Source organism: Paramormyrops kingsleyae, chromosome 22 (genome assembly GCF_048594095.1).
Source record: "Paramormyrops kingsleyae isolate MSU_618 chromosome 22, PKINGS_0.4, whole genome shotgun sequence".
NCBI classification, from domain to species: Eukaryota; Metazoa; Chordata; class Actinopteri; order Osteoglossiformes; family Mormyridae; genus Paramormyrops; species Paramormyrops kingsleyae.
Genome location: NC_132818.1, coordinates 16,927,823 through 16,952,187, shown reverse-complemented (window position 1 = coordinate 16,952,187; position 24,365 = coordinate 16,927,823). Strand labels below are relative to the sequence as shown.

The 24,365-nt window shown below is 42.6% G+C and overlaps 1 protein-coding gene across 1 annotated transcript; it reads right to left on the bottom strand.

Annotated features, from left to right (window-relative positions):
- Window positions 1-2,250: 2,250 nt before the first annotated feature.
- LOC111849153 (medium-chain acyl-CoA ligase ACSF2, mitochondrial-like) lies at window positions 2,251-13,106 on the bottom strand. Its single transcript, XM_072704562.1, has 16 exons — window positions 12,634-13,106; window positions 11,841-12,036; window positions 9,500-9,628; window positions 9,162-9,215; window positions 8,873-8,991; window positions 8,255-8,417; window positions 7,778-7,873; window positions 7,520-7,671; window positions 6,205-6,296; window positions 5,467-5,543; window positions 4,241-4,348; window positions 4,000-4,151; window positions 3,703-3,844; window positions 3,466-3,576; window positions 3,217-3,285; window positions 2,251-3,095 (listed from the first exon to the last, which is right to left on the bottom strand). The coding sequence occupies exons 1-16, from the start codon at window positions 12,744-12,746 to the stop codon at window positions 3,045-3,047; spliced, it is 1,824 nt and encodes a 607-aa protein (XP_072560663.1). The 5' UTR covers window positions 12,747-13,106; the 3' UTR covers window positions 2,251-3,044.
- Window positions 13,107-24,365: the final 11,259 nt, after the last annotated feature.

Sequence of the window (24,365 nt, the reverse complement as noted above, 5' to 3'; positions counted from 1 at the left end):
AGAAGGGGTCCCACAGCTATCTATGTCTCAGATTGTTTATATATTTTATACATAATAACATTTGTGTCTTTATCCTTCACAGAACTTGCTGAGAGTGACAATAAACAGCTGCCTCCCGCCATCTATGAGGAAATAGATTACAAACGTGCCCAAGTTAAGAGAGGTAACTTAACTGAAGTACAGTATGTATCACTGCTGAGAAACCACCACAATCACTCTGTGACACTCATTCACAAGGTGCTGTGACAGTGAGGTGGAGACAATCAAACTATAGTGATGTCATAGAAGTAGCTCACTGTGTGACTGCTGCACATCTACATTTATTTATGTGGATTTATAATGAATCTGCTCTGGGCTAAGAATGACTTTGTGCACAGTCAGGTTCATCCATGAAGACATCAGTACATTGTTCAGAGAGGATAGGTCTCCACACTGGAGTCTGACTGTATATTTAGCTGAACATCCTATAACTGCAGCCAGGTAAAGATCTGCCAGGAGTGTAAAAGTGTCACTAACCCTTCTTCTGTTGTCAGGGAGTGACCTTCCAGATGAGCAGCTCTCAGGGTATGAAGATGTGGGGGAAGCTGAAGGAGTCAATCTCTTAGGTAATGATGGTGTAGAACATCTTAGAAAAAGAAAATAAAAATTTAGGAACCTTGTTTTCTGACAGGCATTGATGTGATGTGTGTCTCATGTCATTGTGATTTAGAGAAGACGATCACTGGTGACGACCCTGAAAAATATGGTGACCATGTTTGTGAGAAAGAGACTCCAGAGAAGTTGAAAGGTGAGATTTTCTCAGCTCAGCAATACCAGGTTTCCCTTCTTAAAAGGTGTCTGCTAGACATCGCTCCTCTTCCTGGACGTCTGAAACATTTACTGTATAAATTTCATGCACCTCCTTGCCTTGACTTTGTGGTTGTAGGGGTAGATACCCTGGAGTACTACAATGACAGCCCCACAGTTCAGACTGACTATGATGATGTCACTGACAGCCAGACCAATGACTATGATGATGTCACTGACAGCCAGACCAAAGACTATGATGTCGTCTCTGTGCAGCATCACCCTGACTCTCAGCCAGGTGAGCGGCTCTAAAGGGATCAGCTGGTCACTTTGCTCCAATCAGACTGAGTTTGATATAATCTCAGCCCAGGCCTTCTGTTATGCTGATTGTTATTACTAAACATGGAATTATGAATATCTCAAGTGTGACACTCTAACAACTATTTCACTTACTGCTTGGACACGTTGTTTTTCTTATGGTAGCTAAAGGTTATTTTTGAAATATTACACATAATATAAATGAAACATGACGTCATGCTGCCTCTTCCTCAATCAATAATCAGAGCTACATACACATTCACCCAAAGGTCTGTGTGTCTGTGTGCCTCTCTGACAGATCTCCACCACAGTCACCCTGTAGGACACATGACTGAGCTGTTGTTCACCCAGGAAAGGGGGCTGCCTAACGATGACATCACTAACTATGATGATGTGGGGGAGGGGCTTCTGTGAGAGGGAGGGGCCTGTGGGAGGCGGAACTGTCTGAATGCTTGTGTATCAGTGCACATAATTAAAAGTACATTCGGTACAATTTTTTAATTTTTAAGGTTTCTGTCCTATTCAATCATTTGACAATTTATGCTTCAAAAGTAAATTGTATGAGTACCACAGTAGTTAATCATCTTTTTCTGTTCATTCTTTTGCATCTACATGTTTTTCAAATTTAATATTTAAAAATAAAATTTTCTTTGTAATCTCCTTGTTTTTCTGTCACTTTTATTTCAAAACTGAAATTTTCATTGACAAGTAACATCCTTTGACACACAGAGTACAGTTTGTTATCTTCTTAGCATCGTATCCAGCACTTTTGTGGAGGTCATGTGATTTGGAGCCTCCTAGTGGAGGTACTGCCTCCCTTCATGAAGTTTGCATGACGTCATGTCTGGCCCAGGTGTGGAGGTCATGTGATTTGGAGCCTCCTAGTGGAGATACTGCCTCCCTTCCTGAAGTTTGCATGACGTCATGTCTGGCCCAGGTGTGGAGTTCATGTGATTTCCAGCCCCACCGTAGAGTCCTACTAGTGGAGGTCGCCCAGTGCTCTGCAGCCAGACCATTCTCCAGTCTATGGCGTGCATCCAGAGGCGTTTATGATGTAAAGTATATGATGTAAGATCATGTACAGTATTATTTAGAATCAGTTGTTTAAGCTGTTAATATCTTATATAAAGAAATTAAAAAGCAGGCAAGTAGTCTAGTTTTTATTGTAATGATCTTAATTTAATTTTTGTAGATCTACCCTCTTTCATGACTTTGATAATCACTAATACAAGAAGTCTTTGAAAGTTATTGAGTTGACTGTGTTTTACTACCAGGCCAGTATTAGGCCAAGAGGTATGTTTGTTTGGAAACTAAAAAAACAACTACTAAGAGCATTTCATTCTTTATCCTTTAGCATGATGCGTCAACCTTTAAATGCAGCCATCAACATAAAAGTGCAATGTTATACATGGCTTCATGGTTCCGGAACTGGGGAACGACATGGGAAGGATGCATTACCACAGGCTACCACTGGGGGAGACGCTGCAAAAAAAAAACAATTTACTAGAATACTAGAATTTTAACTACTACCTGTTTTACTGAAAAATTGCATTTAAAATGTACTATTACTGGAAATCTTAGTTTTAATAATCAACACATGGTTTACTGTTTTTACAAATTCATTAAAAATTTTATATTATTGATAAGTAACAAGTCTAAGTATTCTGGCTGAAAAGTCTCCAGTCAGTACCATAAAAAGTGGGTAAGTGTGCGTAGTACAAAATATATAAATCATCACAATACTCATACAACAGTAATGTAATATACTGTAATACTATAATAATGATGGCTGAGGATGCCCCTCCGCATGCAGGCTTGACGCCCTCCGGGGATCCTGCGTCCCCCGTCTGCCGTAACGCAGAGCTGCAGAGCGCGAGAGGCACCGCTGCTCCACCTCCTGTAGTCGCCTCTCTTCCTCTCTCTCAGACTCGCCGCCCGCCTTACAGCTCCAGCTTCTTCTCCATCTGCGCACGCAGTTTGTTCTTCTGAATCTGAAAGAGGAAGCAGAGAAGGGCGATATGTCCTCCTGTGCAGTGCTGAAAATGGCCGGGCATCCCCGACGGCAACAACTCTATTATTATTGTAATACTTATTTGGGTAAAACGGTCATACCTTTCCTGTGACTGTGACTGGATATTCCTGAACAAACACTATATAGCGGGGGATCTTAAAATGGGCAATCTGACGAGATAAAAAACAGTAAATCAATTTACATTTACATGCTACGAAAGTATAGTATTCTCACATGGCAAAAACGTACAAGCCAATAAATATCTCCCTTTACGGAACCTCACACCAGCGTAACAGGTGATAATGAATAATCCTCATTGAAGACCAGGTGCATTGTGGGTACTCTCTCACCTGACCCTTGCAGTAGGCTTTGATGTCTTCTGGGGTACAGTCCTCACCTTCCTTCAGCTTGATGCATGCACACACCTCTTCTCCCATCCTTTCATCCTTCACCCCGACCACCTACCCCCCCACATCAGTGACATCATCGACCATGTGACGGTGCCTCTCTCACCTGCTTCTGGATTGGCTGCTCCCAGCATCTTCCATGTAAACATGCTAACCCACTCCCCAGGGCACACATCTCACCTGTGCCTCCTGCACTTTGGGGTGTTTATGCAGAAACTGCTCGATTTCAGCTGGGTAGATGTTCTCCCCACCACGGATGATCATGTCCTTCATGCGGCCCTCGATGCGGCAGTACCCGAACTGGTCCATGCTCGCGATGTCCCTGTGTTGGGAGGGACGCATGGCGTTAGCGTGAAGTAACCAGGTTTGCTACACAGCTCAGCGTTAATTTAAAGGTGCTTTGCTGTGTCACACTCTGCCCAGAGGAATTCTGGGTCGAAGTTCCAGCTGGCCGGTGTGGTTCTTGGCCTTACTCACCCGGTCCTGTACCAGCGGTCCTTCCCGATGACCTCCTGCGTTTTCGCATCGTCATTGTAGTATTCCAGCATCACACAATAGCCCCTTACCAGCAGCTCTCCTGGTTCTCCAAGACGTACGACCTCCCCAGACACGGGGTTTATGATTTTGGCCTGATAAAATGAAAAACACCCACAATCCTTTGCACCAACACCATTGCAGGCCGAACTGGAAATCAACAAATAGACACAGTGTGGCATACCTCCACATGGGGCATGACACAGCCGACGGTCTTGGTCTTCTGCTCTAGGTTGTCCCGGGGGAAGCTGAGGAATGTCACAGGGCTGTTCTCCGTGGTGCCGTAGGCAATCTGACAGACACACACAATGAGGAGTGATACGTCACCATCTGTGCACACACTGTATTACTGCTGCAAATATCATTTCAGGTTAATCAAGACGCTTATGAACTTTTTTAAAATATTGGGTCTGTGTATATCTGCTACTTTTAATTTGAGGTGCTCAACTATTGACTCAACAATGTAAGTAAGTAAGTAAAATCCATTTGTAGAGTACAGCAGTCTCAAGGTGCTGATGAATGTAAATGTGGTAAAATGTACAAAGACCAAAATAAAACCGACGTCAGAAAATAGAGATAAAAATAAGAGAAAAACTGTACTTTATTTTTTACTTTCTGTTTTTATACTTCACTTTAGACAAGGGAGGGAAAAAAAGAACAAAATGATTCAAGTAGACCCCTGGTTTGTCTTTCTAGAGATGATACTGGGAAAATAGCTTCATCTAGAAGGACTAGATGCCACCAGAATTGGGAGAAATCCTGTGTGTATTTTTGTAATACCTTGCATTTCAATTGGTTATGTTTTGGATTATTTGGAGTGTTTCTGTTGCTATCACTAAAGCTAATAGAGGCCATTCACACGCGTCAGGCCATGCATCAGCTACAGTGACCTGCTGAAGATATCTCATCAATTGCCTTTGTAATACATTTTTGAAATTGTAAAGAGACTTTATAGACACCCTGTATATTACCTACAGTATATTACAACTATAGCACACTTTGAAACAAAGGTAATAACCGCCTGCTACCACACATACAGTATATACACCCATATATACATCCTTAGTCCATGTTCTTTAGCATAAAGTGTACGCCTCCCTCTCCCTCTTGTTGCCTCAGTTACAACCTAAATGGAGGAATAAGTTGCTCCAATAGCCTTTGGCAGGAAATGGAAGGGGGGATGGGGGGGGGGGGGGGGTTTAAGAACTGTTGAAAATGACAGGCATGTCACTGCCCCTGGTCTGACCCTGTTACACACATCATGTCTCTTTATTATGCTATTAAACATGAATAAGAATAGCGTAGAATACACTGTAATAACAATAGGAATTATAAACATCCCATAACTAAACAGAACAACAAAACTGCCAAATTCCCTCCCTACAAGAGCAAAGTTATTTTCTTGCTCACCACCTGTTCCTTGATATTCATGATATTCATGGCTTTCTTCATGACTTCAGCAGGACATGGAGATCCACCCATTATTCCTGTAATTGGTAATTTCCACACAGTGACCTTGTCCTGCTGAAATTCAAAATCTGTACCAAGCTACTCAGTGACATTCCCTGAGAAGCTAAGCAGGTCAGTTCTGAGAGGCACTGTAAGGTTACAAAGCACATGCTTGAATGATTGTTTGAACCATAAAATATAACGTGGAAAAAATTGAGTGGGTTGTACAACTAAAAACAAAAAGGCTAAATTATTAATCATATTATCAGTGATCACGAAATTCACAATTGTGCATTCCAAATTGTAAAGCGGTACAACAGGACATGAAGAGTGATTCTGAGACACGCCTCTCCCGCCCTCATGCCCCGCCCCATGCCCCACCCCCCACCCTCGTGCCCCGCCCCCACACCCTATACCCCGCCCTCGTGCCCCGCCCCCACACCCTATACCCCGCCCTCGTGCCCCGCCCCCACACCCTATACCCCGCCCTCGTGCCCCGCCCCCACGCCCCTGCCCTCATACCCCGCCCCCATGCCCTGCCCCCATGCCCCGCCCCCATGCCCCGCCCCCATGCCCCACCCCCCTGCCCTCATGCCCCGCCCCCACCCCCACGCCCCTGCCCCCATGCCCCACCCCCATGCCCTGCCCTCATGCCCCGCCCCCACGCCCCGCCCCATGTCCCACCCCTGCGGCTCTCACCAGCCTCCAGAGATGACAGGTCATACTTGTTCTGGTCATACTGGCCCAGCATGTCGATGTACATGGTGGGAGTGCCGAAAACGAAGGTGCACCTGGGTGTGGTCCAAGATGCAGGTCACACACTGAATACAATTCATTCATTCAGTGATACAGTAATAGCAGAGAAACACGCTGTCCCCCTGAGGCAAAACACAGTAACCACGTTAATACTGAAACGGAATAGAAAGGGTGTCTTGCCTTGGTTTTCTGCTTTCATCAAAACTGAGTGAAATATTTTGTCGAGAGGTAAAACAGAGACTAAAGGCCATTTCACACAAAGCTAGATTTTTTTTTGTACAAACGAAGAAATGTATTTCTTTGAAGGCTTGCATACCAAGTCCGACAAAGTCGCATTGTCTCATATATCATGTTTTCTATTCATAGTTTACACTTTTTTTCAATGATGCAGAAAATGCAGACAAAATCATGGAATTGAGGCATGAAAATGGCATTTACTTACTTATAATAGCGGAATCATGGAATTTGCAGATATTGTGTCGGTATTAGATGAATTTTGTATAAATACATAGTATAAAATACCCTTGCAGTAGGCATAACCAGGCTTTTTAAAAGGAAGGAGTCTTTTGATAAATTCCATTTTAAGTTACAAAGTGCATAAATTTTGATACATTTTTGATAAATTCCATTTTAAGTTCCAAAGCAGACCATTATTTACGCCTACAAGCTAGACATGGTCATTTCATTTCCTTTATTCCCTGGTATAAATTGTATATTTGCCTTGAGGACTTTTGAAAGTGCTTAATCTTTAGACTATGCCAAATGTGTCAGCAGTATGAATAAAACAAGAAAAAAGTTTACGATTCTTTGTCTGTAGCTGAAGTTTTTCAGGCAAATATTGGTTAAAAATAAAACAAAATCCGAAAAAGATCAAAATTAATCTGAAAAAAAAAACTGAATTTGGAAGAAAATAAAATTTGAAAAATCATTCATTGGGCCCTAACAAATTTGTGTTATTTTTTTCATGTCGCATTTTGTGTGAAACTTAATAGACCCAATTTCGGTCATAACTCAGATTTTATTAGAGAGTCAGTTACCGTATTTTACTTTTGTTGGCCACCACTAATTCAGCAAATATAGAGACATCCATACAAATCATGGCTGATGGAAGCATCATCGAATCTAACACAACTATAAACTCAGTAACGGTGATCCACAGAGATGCCAGTTTGACTTTGACGTTGATCCTTGATAATATTGGCAATGCAACATCAGTTCCCCAGTTGAGTCCACACCGGCCAGCAGCTGCTGGGCTCACCTCTCCTTCTCAATGGCCTCCAGGTTGGCGCGTCCATCGTACCCAGGCGACGGGAAGACAAGTGTCACCCCATGTACCGCCATGCACATGCCCCCGCAGACGGCACCGAAGGTGTGGTACAGGGGCACCGGCACACACACTCTGACCTGAGGCTGGGGCGACAAGGGGTCAAGGGGTCAAAAGGTCAAGGGAGGCCCAGAGGCTTCCGTGCAACTTGACTAGGCTTCACGGGGGCGTAAACGTAAATAAGAGATCTACCCGCCAGTCGAACCCGATGCGTCGACCAATGAAGTAGGAGTTGTTGATGATGTTGTGGTGAGACAAAGCGGCACCTTTCGGATTCCCGGTTGTTCCCTGTGAACAGAGACACACAGGCATGACTAATCAACAACCTATGCATGATGAGTCATTAAAGTATAATACTCATGCAGAATATGTCTGTGAATGTAAATCATAATTTCAAAAAAATATGCATATATAAGATGATAAGGGCTTCACTCTTAATCATATTACACATTTGCAGGACTATGGAAAAGAATAAATCGGTATAATTTTCAACTGTAATGCCTTAGGTTAGGATTACTCAGTTATCTACTCATAAAACTACTTTACACACCTTGCTGCTGTATGCACACAAAATTCCCCCTGAGATCAATAAAGTTTATCTTATCTCTATAAACCCGCCCAGGACCCCCTGCCCCTACAGATTCCCTTTTCCTACGGCAACAGGGGTACCGATGTGAACTGGATGTTGATGGGATCGTCGCAGGACAGCTTCTTCTGCAGGGCCTCCAGCTCCTTCAGCTCCTCACTGCCCCCTGCCTGTAAGACGTCGTCCATGTGAAGCGCCCCCGGCTGGCGGCTGTCAGTCAAGACCACCATACGCATGTCCGACAGCCTGGGACAATGAATCACGTGGTGGGGTTGATTCACACATGGTCTGTCTAACCCAGGCTTGCCAGTGTCTCTGTCGGAGGTATGTGGCTCTGCGAGTTAGGACCAGAAGGGTGTTGGTTCAAATCCCACAATGTTACCATTGGATCTTTGAGCAAGAGCCTTAAACCTAATTGCTCCAGGGACACTGTCTGACCCTGCTCTGCAATCCTCATTCGCTGGACAAAAGCATCTGCTAAATAAACAAATGTAAATGTGCCTGATCACATACAGTACTATCCATAAATGCAGTGTTATTACTATTGGAGTTAGCATGTCACAACTGGCCAATGTTGGCTCTTCCTTTTGCATGTTGTCTTCTTGCTTTGCTGTGTTTGCATCATCCACTACAACCATCTGCTGAATATGTTCGGACACGAGGGTGAGAAGAGTGAGGAGTCAGCATCCCGTGTGCAGTACCTGGCACTCTTGAAGATTCCTTGCCTGGCCGTCTCCATCTCCGGGCAGATCTTCTTCAGCATCTCGTAGTACTTCTGGGTCTTGAACTGGGTCGGGCACACCACTGCGTTGCACTGTACCTGCAGCCACGGGACCACCGGTGACATCAGCCAGTGAGATTTTCATGGTGCTTTTCTGGAAACGATGCCTTTTAGCTGCCCAGCTGGGGTTCTGCTATAAGCCCAGACTCTCATAAACTCATAGAGAGTCCAAAGATCTCCACAGTCCCACCCTGTGTTTCCCCACTCACCTTCCTCAGCGCAAACTCCACCTCCTGCAGCTGATAGGCTGGGTTCACAGACACCTGCAGAGAGATTACAAGAATGTGCAAATGCACTAGTTTGAGTGCGTGACTCTTGTATTCAGGATCATTTGTTAATTGACACCTGATTATTGAGGATTATAAATGTCCAACTGCATTCTGTGGCAGTGTTCCTACAGATAGTATATCAGGACCAGAGAAGAATCTATTCTGACAGGCCTTTCAGAATAACTTAAATTACAGCCAAGCTTGTATTACAGTGGAATTTCCATTCAAAGTGTTTTGACCCACAGGTGCACAGGTCCTGGAGGAGTGTGGGAACTCACCAGCACGATTCCAGCCTTCGCTGTGGCAAATTGAAACAGGATCCACTCGTAAATGTTCGGCCCCCACATGCCGAGCTTGTCACCCTTCTTCAGCCCCAGAGCCAGTAGGCCAGCAGCTGCCTGGTCCACCTACCGATCAGGCAGCAGTAGCATGATAGCTATGTAGTGTAAGGTAGCTGATTCAAGTCCTAATGTTCCCTAACCGTAACTCTATCTGTAAACCTAAAGCCAACTCTAACACTAAAGACATGCCTAACCCTAACCCCAACCCTAATCCTAACCCCAACCCTAAAGCCAACCAAAATCCTACTATAAGGAGCTGCCCATTGACCTAATGACGGAATCTAATTGGCCAGCTGTAAGCCCTGAATACATGTAAGTACTCCTAAGCTCTCCTGAAAAGTTACTTATCGTTTAAGACTAAACCTACTTAAATCTGACTCCAATTTATATAATTTAAAAATTGTTTATAAATCTTTTTGTTATCTCCAGAAAATGTAGCTTGTTCTGACTAGTTCTAGGCTCTTCCTAACTCTAACTAATCTCATTTGTTACAGGTTTGTGATGATGCACAAGGATTCACCTTTGGCCGATAATGCAAATTTACGGAAACAATGTGTCCAGTTTGGTCTTGCTTTAGGGACTGAAGGATGGTTACAAACTAGCAGCATCTGCTTGGTCGGTCAACCTGGCCTGGCGTCTCGGTTCAGCCGAATGTCTCACCTCAGAGAATCAGCTCATAAGCTCAGAGACTCAGCTTGTGTGATCACTGTAGCCCATTCAACATGGCGTTCCTGATTGACTCAATTTAGAGGCTGCGTGGAAGTTTATCACCGCAAAATATAAGGTAGCCACTTCTGTTCACCCAAGCCAAACAATGGGCCAGAAATCTAGAGTCATCTGATGATAAAGCATTATGGGTATAACCTGCATTTTAGTGTATATTTAATCCTGCCCTGGACTTGGGGCCCACCACTCCCCCTGGAAGGTACTGGAGTCAGCGATTTCAGACAACCAAGAAATAATCAAAATCAGTAAATATTTGCCAGTTAAGAACAACACACCAATCACGATTCAGCAGCGAGTCACAGAGGGTACTATACTGGGCAGGGCTGATTTTCTCATTTTACCTTGTGAAAATTATCATATTTTTACTTTGTTGTGCTACTACAGGCTCTTCTGAAATGACAACGCAGCTCAGAAAGGTACCTTACACCTCGTTACCATAACAGGAAGGGCAGGGTAATTGTTTAACTATTTCAGCCCTATAAACTTGTGCAAATGAATGGTTAACAGCTACTAATGATGCCAGTTCTAAGGTCTGAAGTCAAATATGACTGTTCCTACAAATCCAGTATATTGTGTGTGTGGCCTAATGTTAGTCATTATTCACCATCTGCTTGTCAAGAAATGCACTGAGATGCCAGTAAAGGCAGATCAGGTGCACGCTGCATGTAAATATCTGCGACCTAATATGTAGCATGTCATTGTTCACTGGAGGAGGTCAAGACAATGACAATTCCCTACATGCCCAGCTCAACACGATACGACCACTGTGAAAGGCAGATGGGAAATATTGTTTTTGGACTGCAATCAGCTACTGGTAATCATTCTAAAAAGGCTTCTAGAAAAGTGTCACCCATATTTGTGGCTCCACAGTAATCTTGGGACAGTAGGGGCGTACAAAAGAGGGAACACAGATGGTTTATGAGATGTAACCCCATTTGAAAGCCCAGTTTTAAGGTCTTGGAAACAGTTCATTGTTGTGCATAAGTGATTAAAAAAGCAAAAAATTAAAGTGTTGGACTACAGCTGCAATGTATCACATAAGTTTGCTATTTCTGTGTGTGGCCCACTGAGTTAGGGTGACGTAGAAGGTCACAGGTTCAAATCCTGAAACTGGCAGAGTGATGTACCTGTTGGGCCCTTGAGTATGGCCCTTAACCCTAATTACAGGGTTCCGACTGACCCTGTATTCCCAAAAGTCCTTTTACCTTGGATAAAAGCATCTACTGTTCTTCTTCATCGTATGTTTCTGCAAACTTCCTGAGCTCTCCTTGGGCCACAGGTTTGAAGACAATGTGAAGAACCCATTAATTCAACAGCTCAGCAATTCTCATGCTGGTACATTTTCAAGAATTTCCCTCCAAGAAATTGCTCTAACCTAACATGACCTATAATCATGATGGGCGTAAAGATACGAAGTTAAATCAAAACAAATTTAAAATGTTATCTGCAAGTGCCGACATAGTTATGATGCTCCCCACCAAAAATGTAGCTTAATCTTGAAAACCAGAGGGTTGGCCGTGGAGTTCTGACACAGACAGATCCGGAAACTCACGTCCTGCTGGAACTGTGCGAAGGTCTTCCGGATGCCATCCTTCATGAACACCACGGCTTCGCGATCCGGCCAGCGGTCCACTGTGGCCTGCAGGGCCTGGGGCACGGTGCAGGAGAGGAGGGAGATGGTGGAGGTGCCATGCACGTAGCTGGTGGTGACCGTGGGTATGCAGGGGGGGGTGTCCACATGTAGGGTCCTGAGAGGGGGGTAGGAGCAGAAATGTTTAACTTAGTCTCCAAGCATGTGATATGTGAAGGGTCACATACAGTCACTAAGTGTAAAATTCACACTATGCATAAAGATTTATTAACATTAATATGGGAGGTGGGTGTGTTGGTGGTGCCCCAGTGCCACACAGCACTGGGTAAATGCATTGGCCCCACACAAATGCAGGGTTTGAGTGCTGGTAAACACCTCACCTGACCATGCCTAGATTCTTTAGACTTTTAATTCTGTCAATGAATTTCAAACTGAAAGAGACTCAAGACTAAAAAGAGACTAGAGACTAAATATTATTACAAATAGTCCACAGAAGTGTAAACACATAAGAGACAAACAAAAATGCAAACATGCAAACAAAAATGCAAACATGCAAACAAAATGCAGACGTTCATAATTGTTAAAATCATAAATCACGTGGCTCAGTTGAGTTGTTATATTGATATTTACACCCTAGTTTATCATGAAGCAATCAAATAAAATAAAGTTCTATAAGACAAAGAGCTTGTCCTTAATTAAAAAACAGCATTTAAACAAAACCGAACTTCGGAAGTACTTTTTAATCAACACTTACCGACACACCTGATATGACAGACCTCCAGATTTCCAGAATCCCCGCAAAACTACTGCATGCTTAGAAAAATTAATCCTGGACTTAAAGCGTGTAAACACAATCCTGGCTGACATCGTCTATGTTTAGTTACTTGCTTTCGATCAACAGCACGTATAAACAAATGTAAGCAAATTAGAAAAATTCTGGAGAAAAAAAGAAAAGAAAACGTGTTCACGTCTACAGGAGCTGTGCACAAGCCTCAGTTCCTCCAAAAGGTCATGCACTGATTGCAGAAATTGCAGATATCTTTATATACCTCAAACAGGCGGGCAGAATTTCTATCTATGCCCCTGTATGTATATAATAAGTAAACAGAATAGTTAAATGCTCAAAAAGTAGATGCTGCAAGGACATTAAACAAATGTGCAATTCAGAAACATTGTATCGAACTTGGGAGCCGTCTGTAGGGGACTGCAGTGTCCTCCTCATCTGCTTCCCAGCGAAGGCGCAATATCAACAGCTTAGTAAATGATCAGACATAGCTCCTTGATTTCAGTAATATTTTTCAAATGGAGATCTAATTTTTAACCAGTTTGGGGCAGACAGGTTACCAATATATGTGCAAGATTTGTAATCTAGTAAAGCTATAGCAGTAAGTTTTTTGTTGACGCTTAGAATTGTAACTAAGCCGTATAGCATCTGTTTGTAAGTTGGCAAAGAACTTGCAGAGGACATCGAACTATAGATAGATTTCAAAAGTCCTTTCTCATTGGCCACTTTATTAGGTACACTTGTTCAACCACCCATATTTCGATCAATGTAATCAGTCAATAACATGAATGCTCACATCAACCGGGTTACCAACTTTGGTGAGCTGGCAGGCATGAGATTTTCAGTTTAAGACAATTCTGCACACATAACAGTTTTGTTACCTTGTGTGGAAGTAAAATTGGACATTGGTAGGCCGGGGAGGGGAGGTATATTGGGTTTGTTATGTCTTAGGCCTTAGGCAAGAAGAGATTGTTTTGAATACTCTGTGACCTCGCTTCGTGATAGCTGCATGCGGTTAGTTGGGTGGATTTTACCTTGCTACTACGGTGAACCAATAGAGCAGGAGAATTGTGTTTGTTATACGTTTGAACTTGGTTTGTTGTAACTAATCAGGAAACAGAAACAAGTCCTTATTGGGAATTATGAGTTATGGTTTATCAACTGGTTGCTCTGTGTGCTGGGTGTGACTTGGTACCGTGTGCCAGAGTGTGATGGGAGCGCTTTGCTGGAATTGCTGGGATAAAAGAGATTTTCTTTACTCACCAAACTGAGAGGTCCAGACTTTTATTCTAAGTGCCTCTCTGTGTTATCAGAGAGGTTGATTTATAATTTTTCTACCACACTTGTAAATAGTCTTTTGATGTAGCTAATTTTTAGGTTTATAATGGAATAATACAGATTTGCCGTAAGATGTCTTGTGTGAATCTGAAAGTGTGAGCGTCACGCCAGATGTGTATGAATTGACAACCCTGGGTCAAATACCAGAATGGGGAAGAAAGGTGATTAAAGGTGATACCTGTACCTCTGCACGTGGTATGATTGTTGGTGCCAGATAGGCTGGTATGACACACAACCATCTCTATGGTTCACAGAATATGAGCCAAAAAAAAAACATCGAGGAGTTGACTCTCCCATCAAGCACTTAAGTCATGGACGGGTAACTGGCGGCTTGCGGGTCACATCAGACCCCCAGCTCTCTTTTTTTCTGCCGCGCTCGCTGTGCACAAACATTAAATGTATTAATATGATAAGTATTAAATGTTTTAGAAATTAACAAAGTAAAAACACTTTGAAAGAAATACATGCACCTCATGTAGCTTGACCACTAGATGGAGCTGGAAACAGTTGCAGGGAGAAATGTAAAGCTCTAGGGGTTAGCCTAATATCCGGTTCGAACAAGAATTCAGCATGAATAATGCATTCTTTGTAAGATTAGCTGCCATCCAATAATTAATGATGAATATGCATGTCTGTCTTAAACGCTTCTTTGTGTTTTGCTGTTGGTTAGACATGAAGGTACGATGGTAGCAAAATTAGATACCATTCAGGTCAACATATCTGACTCATGTGCTTAGTTCATGTAGTTCACGTTGTGCTTTCTCTCTTCTGTGCAATTTACACTATACCTTGGTATGCCACATTTTGCCCGGTATTTTCAAATAAAATGTGTTTCTTGTTAATATACAGGGATATCTTTGAAAGTGGAGTGTTCACCATGTATTCTGCTTAATTTTAAGATATACTGTCATGTGATTGCAGTACACACAACTACTATCTCTTGAAGCTCTAAAAATTATAAATAAACTTGCTAACCACAGTTGTAACTTTGAAAAAAATGAAGAAAAAAAATTGTAAAAATGCAAAGAGACGTTGCCCTGCAGAGAGTTAGGAGATGGAAGTGAGAGATAGTGGATCGTAGCCCCCAGTAGCTGAGAGAGAAACGAACGTGGTGCCATCAGGCAGCGTAAGACCGCAGGCTTAAGGGGAGGAAGTATAGAGTGGAGGCGTGGGGAGGAAAGACGACTCGGCTCTATGATGCACAGGAGAGAGAGAGAGAGAGAGAGAGAGAGAGAGAGAGAGAGAGAGAGAGAAGCTGCAGAGATCAGAGGAGAATGAGCAGCATGGCAGCTGGTTCATCTGCTCAGACGCTGCAGTGAGAGCATGACCTCCTGCTCCTCAGCGCTGACAGACGCTGCTGGATCCACAAGAGAAGCTGCAAACGCCGCCGTCACATTGGCAGAGTTACGTCATTTACAGAGTGAATGTGCTCAGGCAGCATGGAGTGTCTGTGTCAGGATATTACACTCTTTACTTTTGCTTAGTAGACTATTTTATCTGTATAATGTATATATGTGGCTTACAGGTCATGCAGTGCCTGAGTAATTAACACTGCAGCCTCACACTCCCAGGGTTGTGGGTTTGAATCCCGCGCCAGCTCTTTGTGGGTGATGCTTGTGTCGTCTGTCCTGTGTGTGGTGGTTTATTCTGGGCTCCCCCATTAAGTCCCAAATATCCAAATCCTGTCTAGTTTCTGCCCCATGCTGCCTGGGATAGACTGCAGGCCACCATGGGTTGCCGGGCAGAAGATGGATGGGCCCATTGGACCATGTCCTTGTTGACGTTTCCCAAGACCAGTGGAGGGGGCTGTCCCTTTGAATATGTTCAAATACGACTTTGAACTGTCATATGCCATTGAAGGGATTTCTTTGAAAGGAGAGACTTTTTTTTACTATGGTAGAGTCTGAATGTACATTATTTTAATTCTTACTAATCAAAAAATCACTATGTTTCGGTAGTTTGAATAAGAACTCCAAGACCAATATATAATTACCATTTTGACATTTAAATAAACAAGCAAACAAAAAATATATATATTTTATGAGTAATTAAATCAAATGCATGTAATCATCATCTGTTCAGTATCAGAACACATTCAACAAGGAACATTGTCCGGATTCTTCAGGCATGTAAGTCACTGTGTATCTGATCCTGTGTCATTTATATTTAACATTACAGTCATTTCTCTGTCTTTTCCCCTCTTTAGGTTAAATTGGCATCCGGTCGTGTCTTCAGGTTGTAGGAGGTGTCCGCGGAAGTAACACAGTCTTGGTATATATGGAGACGTCTACAGCAGTGTCTTCTGATTTGTCATTGTTCTTGTTTCAGCTATTAGACAGTTTGCTACCCTGGTGTCAAATAAGGCAAAGCTGACTGTGATTGGTGGGCTTGAGGCTGGTGGGGATGAGTGTGATTGGTGGGCTTGAGGCTGGTGGGGGCTGAGTGTGATTGGTGGGCTTGAGGCTGGTGGGGGCTGAGTGTGATTGGTGGGCTTGAGGCTGGTGGGGGCTGAGTCTTCACTTGGTGCTGGAACCTTCAGCAGAAGCTCTCAGATCTCAGGGTGCAGGTTGGCGTCTCCACATCACACAGGAGGAGGTTGATCTGCCCTGATAAACATGGGGAGCTGCCTGTTCCTCGTCTTCTTCTCTCTGCTGCCTCTGCTCTCCTCAGCAGGTAGGAACCTAAGTACTGTCTGCTTGGACCATATTCACCCAGGATCTTGATTAGAGGCTGGGGTCAGATTTTTGGGGTCTTGCGGTCAGTCACAGGTGCATAAATTATATGGGAAGATTGTGAAATGTGTCCTCCTTGTTTTTGACAAATTTTCCCTTTGGTTAAATGTCTGCTCACTGTCTGATTTTCCAGATATCACAGTGCATAGAGTAATTTAATAGTCCCTGATGTTAATGAACATCTGATATTATTCCATATTTAATTTTCGTACATAATTATTCACGCTTTGGTCTGACACAAGTCTAAATCTGTAATTTGATCATATGTATAATTTCAAACAGCCTAACGCTTGCAGATGCTGGGTTTCATGGTAACGTTGTAGACTTTCTTATGCAACAATTTTTCCAAAATGCATTTTATCTGACAATGTACAATAATGTACATATATATATTTTGCTAAAGGAAAGTGTGGTTGCATGTAGTAAATAGGAAAATTGTAATTGCAAGTATTCATTTCTTTTTTCATGATCAATTTACATCATTTTCCATATAGCTGGTTGTGATTTCCACTCTACTCCGAAGCCCATCAATTTTTGTGACCATGTCTCTCATTTCCTGTCTTTGCCTCTTATATTTATCTAGTGATGGTGTTGGTAATGTGAGATGTTTTTGGTATATACTGTATGGAGAATTCTTCATTGGTATCTTCTGATTTGTTGTTGTACCTGTTTGAACTATTAGAGAGTTCCCTGCCCTGTGTCAAATAAGGCAAAGCTGAGTATGATTGGTGGGCTTGAGGCTGGTGGGGGCTGAGTGTGATTGGTGGGCTTGAGGCTGGTGGGGGCTGAGTCTTCACTTGGTGCTGGAACCTTCAGCAGAAGCTCTCAGATCTCAGGGTGCAGGTTGGCGTCTCCACATCACACAGGAGGAGGTTGATCTGCCCTGATAAACATGGGGAGCTGCCTGTTCCTCATCTTCTTCTCTCTGCTGCCTCTGCTCTTATTGGCAGATAGGAGGCCAGATCCTCTCTTCTTTGATCACTTTCAAGCAATCTCTTGGTCAGAAAAAGGGATTATATGTATAACTCTATGGCGTCAATTCAGTCTCACTGCAATCTGAATTTGAATTTATTTACCTGAATTTGATTGTGTTAACCTGAACATGAATTAAAAATTGAACATTTGGGTTGAGAAATTCAGGTTCAGAAGAACATAGGGTTGTACCGGACCGTATTGCAATGCAGATTTCAATGTTGGTGCCACTTAAATTAGCAGTCGAGTGAAATATTTACCCTCTGGTGCTCAGGCAAAAGAAGCATCAGTGCATCTTATGATTCTATTGCTAGTTAGCATTACTGTTGCTCTGATGTCAACAGACACCTGACGTTAGCTAGTAGCTACCTTAAACACAGTTAAAATGTGCTAACAGTCTGAAGTGTCGCTGTATTTCACTCGAAAGGATGCCAACACTGGGACTTTGTTATGTATATTATTTTGAAGCATTATGTACAGTAAAATACCGTTATAGTGGATTCGCTTAAAACGGAATATCGTCTATAACGTACGAGGTCCACTGCTCCCAGCCATGCGCCTTTACGAACATGCAGAAAAACCATCGGATATAGCGGACTCGCATATAACGGAATTTCGCTCATAACGGACAAACAATTTGCTCCCCAGGCTGTAGCTGTAGTTTTTTTCGGCTATAACGGACATGCAGGCTCCGCCTACAAGGCGTGTGGCGTGCCGGTGACATCCAGCGCAGAAACAAAGTCGGGATTATTAATAGTCATGCTCTATAAATAAGCATGGCATAACAGCAGGCAACACTGATTGGTCTGTGTGGCTGTCCATCACCAGGCAGACGTCGCTCGCAGCTGGAGAGATACAGTAAGCAATGAGGTCAAGGTTACTACTGTACCGTACATGTATAACCACTTGTAGGCCATATATACTTCCAACAGTCAGGTAAAGCTGGATTACTACATGTACAATATAATAATCTATACCACAAGTGTGTCTGCTGGGGTGTGGCATGAGTAAATGGTGTCCTGTAGTTGTGTTGTGAGCATGCAGCAACTCTGGATATAACGGACTTTGGATATAACAGACTGTTTTGCAAGGTCCCTTGAAGTCCGTTATAACGGGATTTTACAGTATTTACTTATATTTATATATTTAATCCTTGTGTACTTACCTTGGATGACTAGCAGCCTGGACGTCGTGTTTACAGCTCTCCTGGGATCTTAGCATGCCATGTACTGTTCATCCACAACAATTACTGCCAAATTTCTGGCAAAATTAGCTTAAAATTGTTTTATAGTATATTTATTGGACAAGAATTTGCTTTTTAAGTACTACATTTGCGCACAAACAAAAATGCATTTTTTTCCCCATAATTTCATTTCCATAACAGTTTTAGTACCTTGCAAATAGTCTGTAGGATTTGCAAACTGCCCCCAACCCTTTTGATGTAGCTAATCTTAGAATTATAATGGAATAATATAGATTTGCAGTAAGATTCCTTGTTGTGAGTGCATTACCAAAAACTTACTCATTCTGCACTTTCGCATAACTTCTAAGTTAGCACCGGTGCTTGTGGTCAACCAATCAGCAAGCTATTGCTGTAAGCACCAACCAATCAGCAAGCTTTGGCAGGAAAAACCTCCCCAGTAGTTCGAGTTTGAACAGAAAGTACCGTGTCCGGAGTTAGTACTAAAAAAGTTTATTGACTTTTTTATCCTTATTACCCCCACTACCACTCTTTGTCCCAAAACGGCAAGGTGTGAATGGGACCTTATCTAGTAATAGCTTTCACACTAAAGTTCCCGAACCTGGTCCTAGTTTACAAGTACCTGTGCTGTCTCGACCAGGAACTTTTATAGGTCCTGACCACTAGGGCTGCGCGATAAAACGATTACGATATGTATCGCGATAGACACGTGATCGATATCAATAAAAAATGTGTTCGATAAAACGTTCGATATTTTTTATTCTTCGTCGGAAGAAAACAGAGGTTGCGAAGCTAGTTTGGATCCGTGCAGGTGTTCTGGGCAATTCGGTTTCCCTATGTTTCCCCTGTCTATCGGGAAATAATGTTTCCCCTAATATTAAATCAAAGAGGTATGTGAAATGTCTGAAAATCACTCAAGTACATTATTACATGTGAATACTGTATTGTTATTAGTACCGAGGCCCAGAGTTGCTGTATACCTGTTTTAACAGTGGGGAACCAAATATCCTGGATGTCAGGAAATAATGTTTCTCCTAATATTTAGGCAAATATGTATGTGGGATGTCTGAAAATCACTCAGGTACATTATTACATGCGAATACAGTAGTTCGTCACGCATAATATAGTCTTATAAGCAATACTATACCGTTTTCATCAAGAAATATCTCTATCCAGCGAATTAAATACTTTCATTTATTATCAGTAAAAACAAAAAACATGTGATGTTTTAAAATATGTGGCTTGTTTACCTCAAGAGCTTCGTAAAAAGACATGAAAACAACGGCGAAACCGTGTACAAATCAGCGCGCGACAGGGGAAACATAGGGAAACTGAATTGCCCGGAACACCGGAAACGCAGCTGTCATAAATGGTCGTAGCACAGCAAAACAACTGCTTTATGGAAGTTCTGCCGGTTTTTTGTGAATCACTGTGACGGTCGCCTCGCCCTTCCCTAACGCCGCTCGCCCCCCGTCTCCTGAATATTAAGTTATAGGTCTGTATCCTTTCGGTTTGTATGTGTCATGTTGTCCGGTTTTTCGCGTATCCCGTGTTTCGTTTCGAGTCTGCCGTGTCTTTGTTTCCCCTTCTCTCTTTCCTCTCTGTGTTTACGGCGCACTTCCGGGTTCCGGCTCCCTACGTATCGCGTCTTCCTCGTTAGTGTTTGCATGTGTGTCTTTTCCTAGCACAAAACCTGGACTGAAAATATACTTGAATAGTTCAACTTCAAGTATGATTAGAGTAAGAATAACTTGAAGAGTTACTTTTTCATATTTCTGCAGGTTTTATATTTCAAACAATGTTACTGTACTGTATCAGGTTTGTTTTTTTATATTACAGATGTATCTCAGTCTACGTCAGTTTTATTTATGTTTACAAAACACTGCACATATTTTAAAAACACTTTATTTTCCATGCTTGTTGACATGTTTAAAATAAAAATGTTTAAATGTAATATATTTTTCTCCTGGTCTTTATTTTAAATGGGTCATAAAAAATGTCAATAATTATCGATATCGACCGATATGAAACACTCATATCGTGATACAGTTTTCAGTCATATCGCCCAGCCCTACTGACCACATTATAGTGTTACTTTGACACCAAACAACAGGAAATGTGACCTTTATGCTAAATAAGCATGAACAAAAAACGACAGCTGCTATCGTATTTCATATTCCATTCCCATAAAATTGAGATCGAATCCAATTGGATTAAATCGAAACATTGGCTTGAGAATCGGAATCAAATTGAATCGGGGCTTCTGTGCCAAAACCCAGTCCTGATGATTTACTGCCAATTCCATAGGAGTGAAGGGTAATTAATAACATGTTTTCAAAGAAGGCAGCGTGCAGTTCAGGGGCTTAGGATGCTGTGCCTCTCATCGGAAGGTTGCTGGTTCCAATCTTGTTGATCCACTGAGCAAGACTCTTACCCCCCCCCCCCCCCCCCCGCCCAATTGCTCCTGGGACTGGCCTTGTGATGAGAATGTCACATTGTTTAATATGCTGTCTTATCTTAACATGAATGGTTTTACATTCCTTATATTCTATGAAGATAAAATAACCAAAAACTCTGATTTTTCTACCTACAGGACATGAGGAGGTGAGACTGGTGAAGGGAGGGAGTCCCTGTGCTGGGACAGTAGAGGTCAATCGTGGAGGACAGTGGGGGACAATAATCCAGTTTGGCTGGGACATGAATGACACTGCAGTGGTGTGTAGAGAGCTGAGCTGTGGGTCTGCTGTAGCCACTCCTGGTAGAGCTCACTTTGGAGAAGGTTCTGGGAAGGAGCTGATTACTAAGGTTTCCTGCAATGGATCAGAGCCGACACTGTCTATGTGTCCATCTCGAGTGGCCACTATGATTTCAGGGTCACTTTATCGTCCTCATGTACTTGATGCTGGAGTGATCTGTTCAGGTAAGAAATCGATACAAACCAGAAACTGCTTTTCTATATTTCTAATCCACAAATCTGATTGATTTCTTTAAATCAACCATTCTTCATTGTTAGGTTTCTCAATGGTCCAGCTTGTGGGGGGGCCTCAGAAGTGCTCTGGGAGACTGGAGATTAGAGATGGAGATACCTGGGCTACAGTGTGTGATGGTAACTTTGACTGGCAGGATGCTGAGGTTGTCTGTAGGGAGCTGGACTGTGGGGCTCCTTCAGCTCTACACAAGGGGGCCCATTTTGGTGAAGGAGAAGGTCCCATCTGGTATAAAGGCTTCCACTGTGAAGGAAAGGAATCCTTCCTCCATGAATGTATCACCCCAACTGGACCAGAACAGAACTGTACAAATCACACTGTAACACTGAACTGTTCAGGTAATATACATTGTCATATACATACAGGGCTATAAATACCTGTCCAGGATCAATTATTTTTGGTTAAATATTAATTTAAATGTTTTTTATTATGAAATATGATATATTGTCATGTCTCTTTGCTCTAATTATGGAATTAAAAGTTATTAACTTTTGGACATAACTGTATCTCCTGTGTCTCCACAGAGCCTGCTGATGTGAGGCTGGTGAATGGAAGCAGCCCTTGTTCTGGGAGAGTGGAGGTGTATCGCTGGGGCGAGTGGGGGACCGTTTATCAGCGTAACTGGGACATGAATGATGCCGCGGTGGTGTGTAGACAGCTGGGCTGTGGCTCTGCTGTATCTGTACCAGGTGCAGCTCACTTTGGAGAAGGTTCTGGGCGGATGGTTCTAGGGGATGTTTCCTGCAGTGGGTCAGAGTCTGCGCTGAGGGAGTGTGGATCACTGGATGGCAGAGAGCATGACTTTCCACACACACTGGATGCTGCTGTCATCTGCTCAGGTTTGACACATTATTACAACACCTGTCCTTAACAATGGATTCAATAAGGGAGCAGATTATATGATAAAAATCCATATTATATTCCTGTAATTTTTGTGGTCAGATTTTGTATTAAGAGGTGCCAAGTTTCACCCCACACTATCATTACTGACTAGGGCTATTAGCTTGTAAAATACTTATAACAAGAAGATATTAAAATCTAGCTAAGCAGAAGCTCAAGGCCAAGTCAGTCAATAAGGACCATGAACCCCCAGCTACCCAAAGCCATCTAGCCAGCCAGCTGGTTACCACACACAAATGGAACTAATCTAGATTAGAGAAAAACCTAAGAGGCAGGACACCAGCAAACCCCATAAAAACCAAACCTCTGAACAGATAGCAGCTGAGCCCTACAGCGATGGTGACTGAGCAGTGAGCAGTGCTCTGCTTAAATAAGGTTGGGCTGTAATTAAATCCACCCCAGAACAGGCTCAATTCCATGATTAGGAAAACAGGGGCAGGTGTGACAAATATTATATCTTATTTATACACAGATCTTGTAACAGGTTAATTTCCAGATCATTTTTGGGAAGGCATATTTTTCAAAACATTAGTCTGATTTTAATATATCTTTCAGCCAGGACTATTATTTTATTTGTCATTGCAGATCATGTGAGGCTTGTTGGTGGAGCTGATCGCTGCTCTGGGAGGCTGGAGGTGAAGTTCAGTCAGTCCTGGGCTACAGTGTGTGATGGTAACTTTGACTGGCAGGATGCTGAGGTTGTCTGTAGGGAGCTGGACTGTGGGGCTCCTTCAGCTCTGCACAAGGGGGCCCATTTTGGTGAAGGAGAAGGTCCCATCTGGTATAAAGGCTTCCACTGTGAAGGACAGGAGTCCTTCCTACATGAATGTCTTACCTCTGTTAGATCAGAACAGAACTGCAAAAACAACAGCAATATCAGACTGAGCTGCACAGGTAACCAGCTGTATTATTAATACTGTAACATCAGACCAATGATCCTTCTGAAGTGTCTTAGCAGCTCGGCTGTGTCCTAACAGGGCCTGAGGACCTGAGGCTGGTGAATGGAAGCAGTCCTTGTTCTGGGAGAGTGGAGGTGTATCGCTGGGGAGAGTGGGGGACTATAGCCCAGTATGACTGGGACCTTGATGATGCATCAGTGGTGTGTAGACAGCTGGGCTGTGGGACTGCTGTATTAGCACCTATAAGAGCTCACTTTGGAGAAGGTTCTGGAAGGGTGTTGCTGAGAGATGTTACTTGCAGTGGGTCAGAGTCTGCACTGAGGGAGTGTAGATCACTGGATTTCAGATACATGGATTTTCCTCACATCTTTGATGCTGGAATTATTTGTTCAGGTGAGAGGCAGGGTTTGTCATTTTTAAATTCATTTTTTTGTGTAGCAATTTTTAACCAGTACTATATAATATTTAATATTTAAACAGTTGTACTCGTACAACATACAGGGAAAAGCTTGTTCTGGCAAGATTCCTGACTGTTCTATGTAAAATATGAATAATATATTATAATAGATATAGTATGTATAAAGATATACAGACTGCAATAAAATATACTAAATATACAAATATAAAATATCAAAAAAAGAGACAAAAAACAACGCAACACTGATATTGGTGC

Bases quoted from the DNA above. Each gene is read 5' to 3' on its own strand.
- LOC111849153 (XM_072704562.1), bottom strand. From the start codon at position 12,746: ATGTCAGCCAGGATTGTGTTTACACGCTTTAAGTCCAGGATTAATTTT. The intron at 8,992-9,161 runs GTGAGTGGGGAA...CCGTGGCTGCAG, and splicing joins TGGAGTTTGCGCTGAGGAAG to GTACAGTGCAACGCAGTGGT. The intron at 3,577-3,702 runs GTGAGATGTGTG...GTGGGGGGGTAG, and splicing joins CCAAAGTGCAGGAGGCACAG to GTGGTCGGGGTGAAGGATGA.